Consider the following 13,645-nt stretch of genomic DNA (forward strand, 5'->3'; position numbering starts at 1 on the left):
TAGAATTATAGGACATGGTGATGATGCAAAGCCGACTGACTTTGAGTTGGTTTTATTATTGTTTTAAAATTCTCTCTAGACAGTGCCCCTCCTTCCTGTATACCCTGGGACTGGGTGCTCCCATTGACCCACCCGTATATCATTGTGTGAAAGAGACAGCCAAGGAAGACTGGAAATAATCACTATAAAAGGCCGGGAGAGTTTCTACTTTGCATGGGCTTTGCTCCTTTTGAAAGAAGTTTAAGGGGAACTGGTAGCAGGCACATTAGAGGTATGACACCTACAGAAACAAACAGCACTAGAAAGACAGTAACAACAGAAAGGAGTCTGGGGCTTCCTGTGCACATTCTACGTGGAGTTGACTCACATGATCCCAATGATCCGTGGATCCACCTTGCAGAAGAGGAAATGGAAACCGAGAGGTACTAAGTGTCCTAACCCATCATCCAGGTAGTTACCAAGCCAGGATTACAGGTGGAAAACACAATTTCTCCAGCTTTAATGTTTATATGTAGATATGGTCTTTGGCTTGGTCAGTGGTCTATGGACTAAACTTGCTATATAGACTGAATGTGTCCTCTCAAATTCGTATATTGGGACCTATCTCCTAATGTGATGGCTTTTGCAGTTGGGGCCTTTGGAAGGTGATTGGGTCAAGAGGATGGAGCCCCCATAACTGGGATCAGTACCCTTGTAGGAACAGACACAAGAGAGCGTGCTTTCTGTCTGTCTGTCTGTCTCTGCCATGTGAGTACAAGAGAAGGCAGCCATCTGCAAACAAGGAGGAGGTTCCTCACCTGACGGGAGATCTGCTAGCACCTTGATCTTGCACTTCCAATCTCAGAACTGTGAGCGGTAACATTTCTTTTGTTTAAGCTGCTCGATCTATGGTACTATCTTACAGCAGCCTGAATGGATTCCGACAATCCTGGAAAGCATGCAGACTGGAATTCAGGGACTTGTACTGCCAAAGGAATGTTCAGGCTAAGGAAACTCAACCCCTGGGCTCCTGAACACCCAGAGTGGGTGGTGACAGTCTCAGCCCCCAGTGCATATCCTTGGTGCATGCACCAGACATGGCGCCAGGGTCTGCTCATGCTGTCATGCTAGTCGACCAAAAAGCTTGCTCCCCATGTCCAAGAGGACAGGACTGACAGGGCTGCCATGCTTTGCTTCCCTCCCCTCTTCTGAGGGGGTTTTGGTGGGGAGCAGTGTTCCACCAGCACACACCAAGGACCACACGCAGTACCTGCAGGTCCACAAAAAGCCCAGTGCAGCCTGACGAAGAGGGCTGCACAGTGATGCTGCTTGAGGCTGGGGCTGATTCAGGACTCGAGGGGGATGGTGACTGCTGTGCTCCTTGGGGAGTGCTCCTCATGGGCCATGGAGGGCATGGTGGGGAGCCAGGTCTGGCCTGCTGTGGAGCTCATCAGATGGGGGCCCTGTCATCAAGGCACATTCCTGCTTTCACATCTCTCTAGGCCCTCAGGATTACTGGTCAAAGACCCTCAGCTAGTTCTTCCCACACAAGCTGACCACAGCGGGTGTCCCTTTGGAAACCAGAAGGACAAAACTCCATGACCGTGAAATCCTTCCTGGTGCTCCTGGCTACCTGGTGGCTCTTTGCTGGGTTTGTGGGTCAAGAACCAATTTTAAAGCAACAGCCCTGTCTAGTCCCCAGTCCCTGGGGTGCAGGGGTCTGAGCTAAAATTCTAGATGCTCCCCACACCAGTTCTTCCTTTTTTTCTATAATGAGGAGCCTTTGTAGACAGAGGCTTCCTCCACAGGGGCTGGGCTCTGGGCTCTAGGAGGAGCAGCAAAGGAACATGGCAAAGTCCAACGAGGCTGGCTGCAGACCACAGGGGGAAGGCAAAGCAGCACTCTTGCCTTCTACCTCGAGCTTTATCTTTCAGTGGTAATCTGCAAATTTAGAAAGTGGCTAAAGTCAAGGGAGGCTAATTGCAAAGACAATGAATGTAATTTGCATTCCTTAGGCACCTGCTGGTTTCCAAAGCCTTCTTGCTTTGGAAATAAAGTGAATTTATTTGATTCTTATAATGTCCTATAACAGGTGGGTTGTTCCATATTTTCTCTGTTATTATACTGGGACAGGTACACAGATGGGCCAATCTGTTTGGAATATGATAAAGTGACTTTGAGTCAAAGTCACTTTATTTTAGATTATTATATTTACAAAATTATGCTATAAAATTCATTTAAATGGGGTACTTCATATTGATAACATGTGAAGAGAAATTTTTACTTAACAAGGGATGGTGCTGTATATTATAGATCAATCCTGTGAGAAAAAGCATGGTTTGTTGTCAGATAGATGGGAAAGGAAATTTTAGTCTCTATTTGGTTTGGGCAATAATGAACTATGGATTGACACTGAATTTAACTATCAGATGTGCATCGAATACAAAACTAAAAACTGCTTTCATGACCTGTTATATGGGGTATCTCTGGCTCCATAAAATCCCCAAATGACTCATTTTTATAAATATGGCATACTGTTTTCTAAGTGGCAAGAGAAAAAGTTTCAGGCTGCTCTTTGCAAACACTTTTTTCCTGCAAATATCCCATTTTGAGTCTGTTTCCAGTAAGTGAACAGCAGACTCTGGTGTGATCATCTTTAACACTGGTCTTAGCTGTCTGGAGCCGACTGACAGTTATATGAGCATCACTGCCCATGTTCTTATTCACACTGGCACCCCCCCCCCTCCATCTGTGACCAGTGGGATTTTTAGGGACCGTGGTACACTGCTTTCTGGGTAGTGTGAGTGGGAGGCCTGAAGGGACAAGGGCAGAGCTCCTTGAATTCTCTGTGGCCCCTGGATATATCCAAAGGCTGTCAGGTTGTTTGCACTTAGGAGGAAAAGATTATTTAAACGATTACCTTATATACTGATTTTTTTAGAAAAAAAATAGCCCCGAGTTACCAGGTGCCAGATGCTGGTTTATCCCAAGCAAGCTTTGGTTTGGGTACCACTTGCTATACCCGCTCTCTGGGAGAAGCACGTTCCCTGAAGACCACCTTCTTTGGCCAACTCTCCTTTCTGGAAGTCACACGGTCCGACCTGTCAGAGCAGTGCTTCACCAACTACAGCTGCTCCCTGGGGAGCAGGGATTGTCCGCCCTTCCTCAGTTTCCCCCACTGTCAGGTGTGGATAGAAAATGGTGGTGGGGGGAGCTGATAGTTGTCCTTGGAAAGAACACTCTCTGCACACAGGAAGTGCCCGCAAGTTGTGGTGTGGCTGTGGGGTGCAGACCCAGCGCAGAGCAGGAGTTTACAGAGTGATTTGAACACATGGTGTCAGGGAAGCCCACAGGTGTCATGCCTGCGGCCACTGGGGGGCCCTCCCTGCAAGCTGAAAGATCACAGCCCAGGGTGTCACCGGGCAAAGGACTAATGTCTTCTGAAGCATGGATATGGAAACTACCAAGAAAGTATACATCATTTTATTTTAAAAGTCTTAAAACGGACCAGAAAAGCCTTGCACCTTCATCGTGCCCACACCTGACCAATCTCTGCAGCCCCCAGCCTTCCCTCTGCAAGCCCCTGCCTCTCCCCACGAGCAACCCTGGTCTGCAAGACACAGGAAGACTCTTGCACTTGGAGGCAGCTGACCTCACTGGTGGGTGGGGAGCAGCCCGGCTGAGGCAGAAAGAGCTCTTTGAGAGAATAGTGAGTTCGGGGCGCCTGGGTGGCTCAGTTGGTTAACCATTTACCTTTGACTCAGGTCATGATCCTGGGGTCCTGGGATTGAGTCCCATCTTGGGGTGGGGGCTCCCTGCTCAGTGGGGAGCCTGCTTCTCTCTCTGCCTCTGCCCCTCCACTGGTGCCCTCTCTCTCTCAGTCTCTATCTCAAATAAGTAAAATCTTTAAAAAAATATATATTGAGTTCTTTCAGAAGATCGGTTTGACAGGGAAGACACTTAGATGAGAGGTTTAAAGAATGCCTCTTGCATTTTTAAGCCTTTAGGAGCTTGCACACACAGATGAGACATGCTGGCCCAAGCAGGAGGAAGAAGCAGGTGGTAGGAAGAAAGGTCTAGGTCACAACCTAGAATACACTTTTTTTTTTTCTTCTTATTTTGAGGCTCACAGAACATTGTTCCTGAGACACAAGGACAAGGTGACTGCCCCGCTGGAGCCTGTGGTGACTGTATCTATTGGCTTTTGGTCCTGGGGTGCTGGGAGGTCTTGGTGGGGGGCACTCTCCACAGGGTGTCCTTTGTGTGAGGCAGGGCACCACAGTGGCTGTGTGATGACCACACTTGACAGTGGGGGATCAGCAGGTGGCCTGGAGCTTGACCTTCCCAGTCTCCTCTCCCACCTGCCTCAAACGGGGCTGCTTGCTCCTGAGCTTCTGGCCCCACTGAAGTCTGAGAGCCTCCTACATTGAACCTACACTGGTAGCTGCAGTGTCAATGCGGTTTCTATGTCCCTCCCCAAGCCGAGATGCCACGTGACTTGAGGGCACAATCTGGGACTTTCTACCCTTGCTCCGGCATCCTGTATGGCAAGAGGAGACATTGAGAGCATGACAAAGCGCCCCATCAATGCCTTGGGGTCTCCTCCAGCTGACACTGGTCGCTGAATTTGGGGCACCTGGCCCTGGAGCTCATAGTTGCTGCCTCTCAGCTCTCTCTGTATGAGCCCGGGTCATCTAGTGAGGCTCTGCTTTGCTTGCACTCATGCCTGAGGCCCCGGAGCCACTGGGTCCTGCCCCTGGGAAGGAAGGAACCCAACCCCAGATACTCATTATACCAGGTTTGCCCGTTTAACTGGGTGGCCAGTCACAGGTGCCTGGAATGCTGTGCCATCATATCAACATTCTCAGGGAACATTTGTGCAAGAACATCCCTGCAGCTCAGGTCCACTGGATTGTGCAAGAGGCAGTACTTAAGGCACTTACGGCACTTGCTGATACGTGTTTAGACCCATCCATTCACTTGGGCTTGAAGACTTCGGTATTCTCATTCTGTATTAGTTTGCTTGTGCTGCTATAAGAAAGCAACACAGACTGCATAACTTGAAGAACAGAACTATATCTTCTCATCGTTCTGGAGGATGTAAGTCTAAGATCAAGGTGTTAGCAGAGAGGGTTCTTTCTGAGGCTTCTCGCCTTGGTTTGTGGATAGCTGTCTCCTCCCTGTGTCCTCCTGTGGCCTTCCCTCTGCGTGTGTCTGTGTCCTAATTTCTTAGAAGGACACCAGTCAGGTGGATTAGGGTTCACCCCCATGACCTCACTTTACCTCTCAAAAGGCCCAGTCTCCAAATTCAGTAACATCCTGAGGAATAGGGGTTAGGATTTCAACAGATGAAGTCAGCCCTCAACAATGCTGCTGCCTCTCCTTTCATGACACATGGGGATACCTCAACTCAGAGCAAAACCCCCTCACCAGTTCACGAGGGAATGCGGGATTCTGGCTGATCCTTTCCTACTATTTACCAGTTTTGGAAGTTATGTGTGGCACCAAGCACCCTGCAGAGGCGATAAGTGAGCCTTTCCCTGAGTATCATTATGAATTTGTGGACTGAAGAATCTTGGTCATATTTCTTCTCTTCCCAGCTATGATCCTCACTGTCCCTCTTGTCCTGTGGGGGGCATGCCCAGTCAGCCCAGGAATCCTTCTAACACCACCATGGTGGTTCCTGAGGGTATCTCGTTTTCTTCCAGGACAAGATGCTCTGGGATCTTGGTGTATACTTCCGAACCTGGATCTAGCCATGCTCTCAGACACAGGTGTTTGGGGGGGGCAAACAAGACTGGCTTGATGCTGGGGATGCTGGCAGTGGCTTGTCCTGCATGGAAGGTGAGGAGGTTACAGGGTGGGACAGAGGGACTTAGTCATTTTGGACATCCCTGAAGTGCCTCCCTTGTCCTATGGGGCCTGCTAGATTCTAGATGGTTGGAAGAGAACAAACACCCTTCCTGTCTAAGCCACGCTGAGCTGGTTACCTGCTGCTGAAGGGGCTCTAACAGGCTCCAGAGAACTCTGTGAATGGAGAAAGACACATGGCAGGACAGAGCCAAGGAAGAGAAAGCTAGCTTTCCCACTAAATCTCCTCTCCCTCAGTTGCTCATCCTTGCCGTCAAGGATGCTAGCCCGCATGGTGACTTCAGCAATGCAAAGCCTTCCTGTTTCCAAAAAGGTGCTGTCTGGGGGCAGAGTCCAACGCAGCCTGAAGGCACAGAGCCACAGAGCCACGGAGGCTTACTTTAAGGACAGAGAGGGAAGCCATCATGCCTGGCCACGTTCTCAGTTCAGAAGGGTTTGGAAGGCCATGGGTCCAGAGCTGTGCTCCTGTCCGAGAGGATCCTGGCACAGGCCCAGGGCTTGAGGAGAGAAAGCCTCTGAACATGAAACTGCCAGGTGGTATTCAGATGTGGGGGGCACAAGACCATCTAGTCAGCTGCCTGGCCCCAGAGTCTCTCCCAGCAGGACCCCCAAGGCCTCCCGCTCCTGTAGGAGCACTGGCCACAGCCAGGACTGCATGGAGCCTGTGGGTGTCCCTGAACCACAGGACTCAAGGGTGTTGAGTGTTTCTGCAGGACAGCCTGCCTATCTTTCTGTGTTTAAAGAGAATGGGTTTTCTTTTAAGGAGTGGGGCTGAGAGCTTCATGCACCATGGCTTTTTAAGGGATGGAGAGCCCAAGAGTCAACAGTGATTTATTTCTGACAAGGGGCCAGTTGGAAAGAATTCGTTCTATACTTTTGCCTTTCCCCAGATAGAAGGTACTCAACCCTGCCGAAAGAAAGAGCACAATCCAGATGGAATTGCTAAAACATCACGCTACCCCCTGATTCAGAGCTGGCTCACTGAACCCCCACCAACCACCTCGCCGCCTCCTTCCTTTGCTGTACTCCCTTGTCAGATGGCTCTACCGCCCGGAAACTGTAGGCATGGAACTCAGCTTTGGTTATCAAGAGGCCAACACAAGTCCTTTGGGAAGGTTTTCCCCCTAAATGAAAAGATAAATTTCAGGAAGGGAAGGTATTTGGATGTGATGCCTGGAGTGGCAGCACCCATTTTATGACCATGAGGATAAAACCACAGGAAAATAATGGTGGATCGGGGAGAGACCAGGAACTTGAATCCCTGAGAATACTTAGAGCTGCTGTGTTATCCCTGGACCACCCACTTCAGGAAGGACTCCCCGTTAGAGAGGCAGCAGTGGCCCATTTTCCCTATGAGTCCCTTGCAGCCCAGTGTTACTCGGGACACATCTCCTTTTGGGAGGTCTTATAGCATAACCTTCTGAGTTTTATTGCATTTTCCTTGGCATTATAAGGGCTGGGAAGAGAGGTTGAGTCTGTCCCTTATATGGGCTCCTGATCTCTCAGCTTCTCTCCAGTATTCCAACCACCAGGTAACAGTAATAACTGAAATGCTAGGATCAGATATTTGCAAAAAAGGCCCCTGCAGTCTCTGCTGTAGGTCAGGAAAGAAGGAGAGTGCTCCTGAGGAGCCCCAGGGGTTGGCTTTCTCTGGCGATGGTTCCCTTGACAGGTCCTCTCTATTCCTCCCACCTTCAATAGGTCTTTTTGAGGGGGACGCCAGATGCTAACTGTGGGCAGGAAGGGATACAGTCAATACCTTTAGGTTTATCTTTGAAGCAGCACTGAAGGATCAGGAGATAGGACTGCCTTAGGATAGGCAATGCTGTTTCCTAGTGATTATCTGCAAGGCCATTGAGGACTTCGGTGCATGGAGGGACTGTCCTGCAATGGTCACTTCGTAGTTAAGTGGTGATGTGTTTCAGTGAGGGTGAGGGGGTCTAGGGCAGAGTAGGGAAGGTGAAAGTGCTCAGCATCCGGGGAGGTGGGTGTCACTGCCCTGGCCCACAGACAGGAAGCCAGCCTGGGAGGTCACACAGCACCCCTCACACCACACAGCAAGGAAGCAGCAGCTCCCAGGCCTTTCCACACCTACACTCTAACCACATATGCTTTCTCTCTACAGCAACACTCATTCAGCAACCCAGCACTTAGGCCTATTCTGTCCTCTGCCAGCCTCTGGACATCACACAGCCTCCAACACTATTTCTAACCCACCTGTCTCTGGGTCTCTCTGTCTGCTCTTCCAAATTGGAATAATTGCTCCCTTCCTGAATACAGCTGCTGCCTGTTGGTGTAGGTTCTGCCTTGTACTGTGGCTTGATGGGGTTGCCTGTCTCCCCTACAAGGTAGTGAGAACCCTAATGCAGGGATGTCCTCATCTTTGGGGCCCCAAACCTGAATGTGGCAGATGCTTGACGTATAAGACATACAAGACATACAAGATGCTTGAACTAACCTCTGGCCCCCCAAACAAATAATGCAGGACCACTGAACTTCAGGCTTATATGTGGTGCAGGGAGCAGGGTCATGCCTGCCAGCACCACCTAGCTTGGCAAGGGTGGTACAGGGAACAGTTGCTAGCAATACCCAAAGCCTAAAAGTTTGCAGAGCACTTATGTTCTCTCCAACTGTATGAGGGTCTGACACACAGCACAGAAGTTACCCAGCCTGTGGGAGCCACTTATATGTGCTTTGCTTCTGCTTGTGCAGAAGGTGGCACTGGAGTATTTGCCTGCAGTGGCTCACGGGGCCTGGATGGGTTGATGGGCAGCCCTGGCCACAAAAGTGGAGGCAGGGACCCCCGCTGCTCTGAGGAGTAACCCAGTGGGCATAGCCACAGGAACCCATGGCACAGACACATGGAACTGAGGACCGGGACCAAAACTCAACTTTGGGAAAAATAAGTTGTCAGAGGTGAGACCACTCTCACTTCTGCAATACTTCCCTGAGAGAAGTCAAGTGATAGCCCTTCCACCTTCATCCTACCATTGAGGGGCACCAGCATATTCACCTTGAAACACCAAAAAGTAGTACCTGGAAGGCCTAGAAGAAAGCTCAATGCCTTCTGTGAGGAGGGGGCTGGACATCTGAGTCCTCTGCTCAACAACCAAAGATGCCAGCCCCGGGACTTTATTTTCCCTGACTGCAGAGAATCTCTGGGGAGACTGCACAGAGGGGCCTAGATCCTGGCTGGGACCCCAGGGCCTGAGAAAGGGCCCCCCATTGCCCAAGGGCTCTGGTAAGCACGGAGAAGAGCGAAAAACCCACAAAGACCAGAAGGCAGACAGAAAAGGCAGAAATGCCTCTAGGCTTTCATGGCTAAATATTGTTTGCTGTGACCCAAGTGAGATGTCTGTAGATGATGTGGAAAAATGATGCTATATTCCCACTACAGCTGCAGCAACCCTGTTCTCCTTTTCCTTCTGGGACTCACATCACTGCGTGACTAGCCACCATGCATTTCCTGAGACTACATCCAAAGTCAGGGTCCTGAAACTGTCAGTCCTGCCTGTCTTTTAGTCTCTGGGGGGATTTTCTGTCCAAACCAGAAACAGGAGTGACAAGAGGATGAGTTTCCCCCTCTTCACTCAGCTAGTCAATAGTTAATATGAGAAAATAACAACCATTCCCATCAGAGCCCCACCGTTTCCACAGCAAAAATGCATATTGCACTGATGGAAGAGAGATTCTGCATGAATGACTGGTGGTCTGGAACTGTGCAGTGCACAGTGTGTGCAACTGGCCTGGTGAGCCTGTCTGCTGCACTGAAATGACTACCTCAGGGAAACAGTTGTAATAATTTGAAAGAGAATATCAATGTTTTGATTCAAAAGCTTACTTTAGAGCAGAGGTTGGCAGAGTTTTTCCAAAAAGTGCTAGTTGGTAAATATTTTAGGTTCCTCAGGCCACACAGTCTCTGTGGCTACTACTCAAATTTATCCTTGTAGTGCAAAAACAATAGCCACAGATAATACATCAAGGAATGAGTGTGGCTGTGTTCCAATAAAACTATATTTACGAAAACTGGCAGTGGGCCATAGTTTGCTGACCCCTGCTCTAGGGACTTAAAAATAAATTACATCTGAGATGAATTATATCCATATAAATATACATACATGTGAAAGGGAAAAACAGTAAGGGCTATATAAGTGTGGTGGGAATTAATAATTTGTTTTGTATTTTAAATTAAAAGTTGTCTTTAACATTGTTATTTCCAATAACATACCCATTCCAATACATACATACCCACTTATATACCATATACACACGAAACCCATCACTACAGAGTGTATGTGGGGGTGCTCCCCATGGACCCCACATTGGGGTCCTCCATGACTCCCCATGCCCTCCTATGCCCACCCTTGCCCTGCACATTGTCTCTCAGGTGGCAGCGGACATACCTTGTTCTCTTTGCTGATCTCTCTGCTCCATGGACACAAGGGCAGAGAAATGCGCTTGATCGTAGGCAAGAACCAGAGGTGAGCAGTGACATCTGTTGGGAGGCACCTCCAAGGGCAGGTAAATCCCTCCAAATGGGATTGGAGCAAATGCTGTGGACAGAAATGGTGAGGGCATGTGGAGCCTGAAGGGAACGCGGGTGGTATCCCTCACCACAGTACATGATGTGGTGGGGCACAGGGAAGGGACAGTGGTCTCAGACGATGGCTTTAGGTCTCAGCCACCGCACCCACAGGGTGGCAGGCTGGGTGTTGCCCATGTGGAAATGGGTGAGAAAGCTCAGGCTCACAGGAACCTGGGGATGAGACCTGCAATCTCACGCATGCTCAGGGAACCCCTCACTCCCTTCTGCCTCCATGGCAGAGTCCTCCTGGCTCCGTCAGACTGCACCCTGGCGACAAGTGGGACAGGGCTGAGGGCTTTTAGCTGCGGTCTTCCCAGGGACAGCATGCTGTCCTGAGAATTGCACAGGTGACCAAGAACTCACAACGGTGAGCAATGACATACAATGATGACTGCCTGGGAATCCATGTTTTTCTGGATGAGTGTCTTCCTCTCCATGTATTCATGAAAACATTTGTATCCAGGACAAAATCTATGCTTGCTTGTTGTATATTTTGAGAAGTTCTTCTGCTGAGTCCAAATGAACCAACCAGAAAACTCCAGAACCAAAGTGTGAGTCAGATGGGAAATGAGAGATAGGGATTGGCTCCTTTAGCAACGGGAACATAATCATGTTCATTTCCTTACTCATCAAAGGGAAGGAAGAGAGACTTAAACCCTCACTAAAATAGAAGAACTCCCAGAAATATCTGCCCCAATATAGCACATGCTTTTTAATCATAAAGAACCTTGCCTCTTGGCCTTGGAATCAATGACTCACTCACTGTATTTCTGTGAGCTGAATGCAACAACAGTAAGTTCCGCGATGCTTTTGAGGAACTCTTCAGTGTTCCTCAGGATAAAGCCCTGCTTTAGCCACACCATTTTTTTTTTTTAAACAATTTGAAAAAGTTTTATTTTTTGTTCTTTTACTTTAAAATCTTTTATGGAAAGCAATAAGCGTATGTTGAGGAATGTGGGCTTCAGTATTAGATCATTTGGGTATTAATACTAACCAAGTAATTTTCTTTTTTTTTCCTAACTGTGTAATTTTCTTTTTTTATTTTATTTTTAAAATTTTTTGATGTACTATATGTTGGCTAATGGAACATAATAAGAAATTTTAAAAAATTAAAAAAAAAAACCCAAACACTGGTTTTTGGTTGTGGTTCTGTCCATGGGCTGAGAGGTGGGGTAGGTCTCCTTTCAAAAGAGCTATACTCTTGAGTACAGGTGGGATGGAAAGAAGCATTGAGCAAGTTCTATGGGATCTGAAGGGTACAGGTTCATGTGCCCAGGAGCCCCAGTGAGGGTCCTGGCTCTGTACCCAGAGAGGCTGAAGATCTCAGCCGTCCCTGTCACTGGGTTGCTCAGGGAAGGATGTGGTGTTGGGCAAGACCAATGTAGACCCAGTTCTCTCCCACCATGACGGCTGTGGCCCCATTGGACTCCCTTTGGCAGCTGTGATTTAGCATGAAGAGCCTCATCCTGGTTTTCAGGATTGTCTGGAAGTCCCACAACATTTGTTAAGGTTCAGGTTTAAATTTAAGTTAAGTTGGAGGGAAAAGTCACTCTCTGGCATTTGCTTATCAAGGAGACCCTTCTGAGAAGTGATGAGAGGGAAACGTGGTGCTGAACGGGACTGGCTTGTGCTGGTAATGGAAGTGAAGGGAAGGTGCAAGCAGTCTGGGAGGGTTGGAAATGGGGGTTTTGTTGAGAGGCTGGGGCAGTTGCACTGGAGGTGAACTTCCTGGCCCACCCTCCCTGGCCCCTCCTCTTCAGATAGCATGGCTGCCCCACGGACTTCTCAAGTGGCCTTGCCGTTCAGTCTGGCAGCAAAGCCGGAGGGAGGACCTGCCCCAGGCATTTCCCTGCACTGAGGTGACCTGGTTCCTCCGAGGCCTTAGTTGAGGCTGGGGCACATTGTGTAGTGTCTCTGGGCTTCAGTGTCTCCCCTGGGAGGGTGCAGAGAGGGCCAAGGGAGAGAACACAGGCAAAGGGGCTGTGAGAACCAGTGCTTGGCTCTTGGGGGGAAGGAGAAAAGCAGCCCTTCCTCTTCTTTCCTTCTTCCCCTGTCCAAATTCTGCCCTGTGACTTCATGCTTTCTGGGTTTTTTTTTTTTTTTTTTTTTTAATCTCTCTTTTCTTTTTGACATATGTAGCCTGCCGAGGGGCAGGAGAGGACTAGAGTCACTGAGTGGCTGGGAGGAAGTCTGGCATCCCTGGTGGGCTGTGAGCTCTCTGCCTCATCCTGAGCACATGGGCGGGGGCTGGATTTAGTTCCAGTGGTCCCTCAGCCAGATTCCTCATGACCACCTGCCATTGACACAAAGTCTAGGTGGATGGGTGGGTGGCGAAGATAACCCCTCCTGCCACTGGGGAAGAAAAAGAAACACATCAAGTTGAGGAGAAATGAGGAACACTAGAATCTTCCTCCCTGCAGAATGAGGCTCTGTAGCCTTCTGAGAACCTCAACTGATATGTTAGGCTGTCTCTTCCTTTGCTGGGTTGTTATGTTTTCTGGGTCATGCATCATATATGGCTGTTTTATTAGTGTATTAACTTACCTTCTCCACCTGAGTCCCTCAACATCGTATCTGCTACAACAACTATTGGTCTTCTTAATATATGGGCGAGGACAAACACATGGAACTCCTCTAGACTCTCGTACACGGGGTCCTCAGAGTTGTCCACACTAGGAGACAAAGCAAAGCAAGCCTGAGTTAGGGTGGGAGATGTTGAAGACAACACCCTCCATCCAGATTTGACCTCCATGGACCTTGCTTATTGAGGCCCTCGGAGGCCCCCTCCCTGCCACACCACCCACTGACAGCAAAAACACAAGCCCCAGCTCCTCACCCCTACCTGCCATGGTCTCAGGGGACAATGGGAGAGAAGCTGCTGGTGACGGTTGCTGGCCACCTTTAAGACAAGGTCTCCTTGGTGACAGAGGCAGCCCACCCAGAGCACAAGGCAATATGGGGCTAGTTATCTGAAGGCACTTAACAAGGACGCAGTGGGGGCAGGAGGGTTGAGGCTTCCTTTTTTGGGTTATTCCTATATCCAGCAGCTTGAGCTGAAATCTTACCCATAGGGGCACAGGTGTTATCTGTGCAAGTCACGTGGGCTGGTGGGGTCCATCGTTACAAAGATCTGGAGCCTTTCTAGGAAACACTCCCCATGAACAGAAGAGGGCAGTGAGAAGGTTATCTGGATTTCAATCCTCAGAGCAG

General features: G+C 49.2%; 1 protein-coding gene across 3 annotated transcripts in view; it reads right to left on the reverse strand.

Annotated features, from left to right (window-relative positions):
• Positions 1–13,645, reverse strand: part of OTUD7A (OTU deubiquitinase 7A) — a 356,697-nt gene that overhangs the window by 14,554 nt on the left and 328,498 nt on the right. For all 3 annotated transcript variants that reach the window (XM_032342261.1, XM_032342262.1, XM_032342263.1), the window contains 2 exons: positions 12,980–13,107; positions 10,254–10,403 (listed from right to left, as the gene is read on the reverse strand). In XM_032342261.1, coding sequence (XP_032198152.1) covers positions 10,254–10,403; positions 12,980–13,107 — 278 coding nt within the window. The remainder of the gene's footprint in view (positions 1–10,253; positions 10,404–12,979; positions 13,108–13,645) is intronic.

This window comes from Mustela erminea, chromosome 5 (genome assembly GCF_009829155.1).
Source record: "Mustela erminea isolate mMusErm1 chromosome 5, mMusErm1.Pri, whole genome shotgun sequence".
Taxonomy (NCBI): Eukaryota; Metazoa; Chordata; class Mammalia; order Carnivora; family Mustelidae; genus Mustela; species Mustela erminea.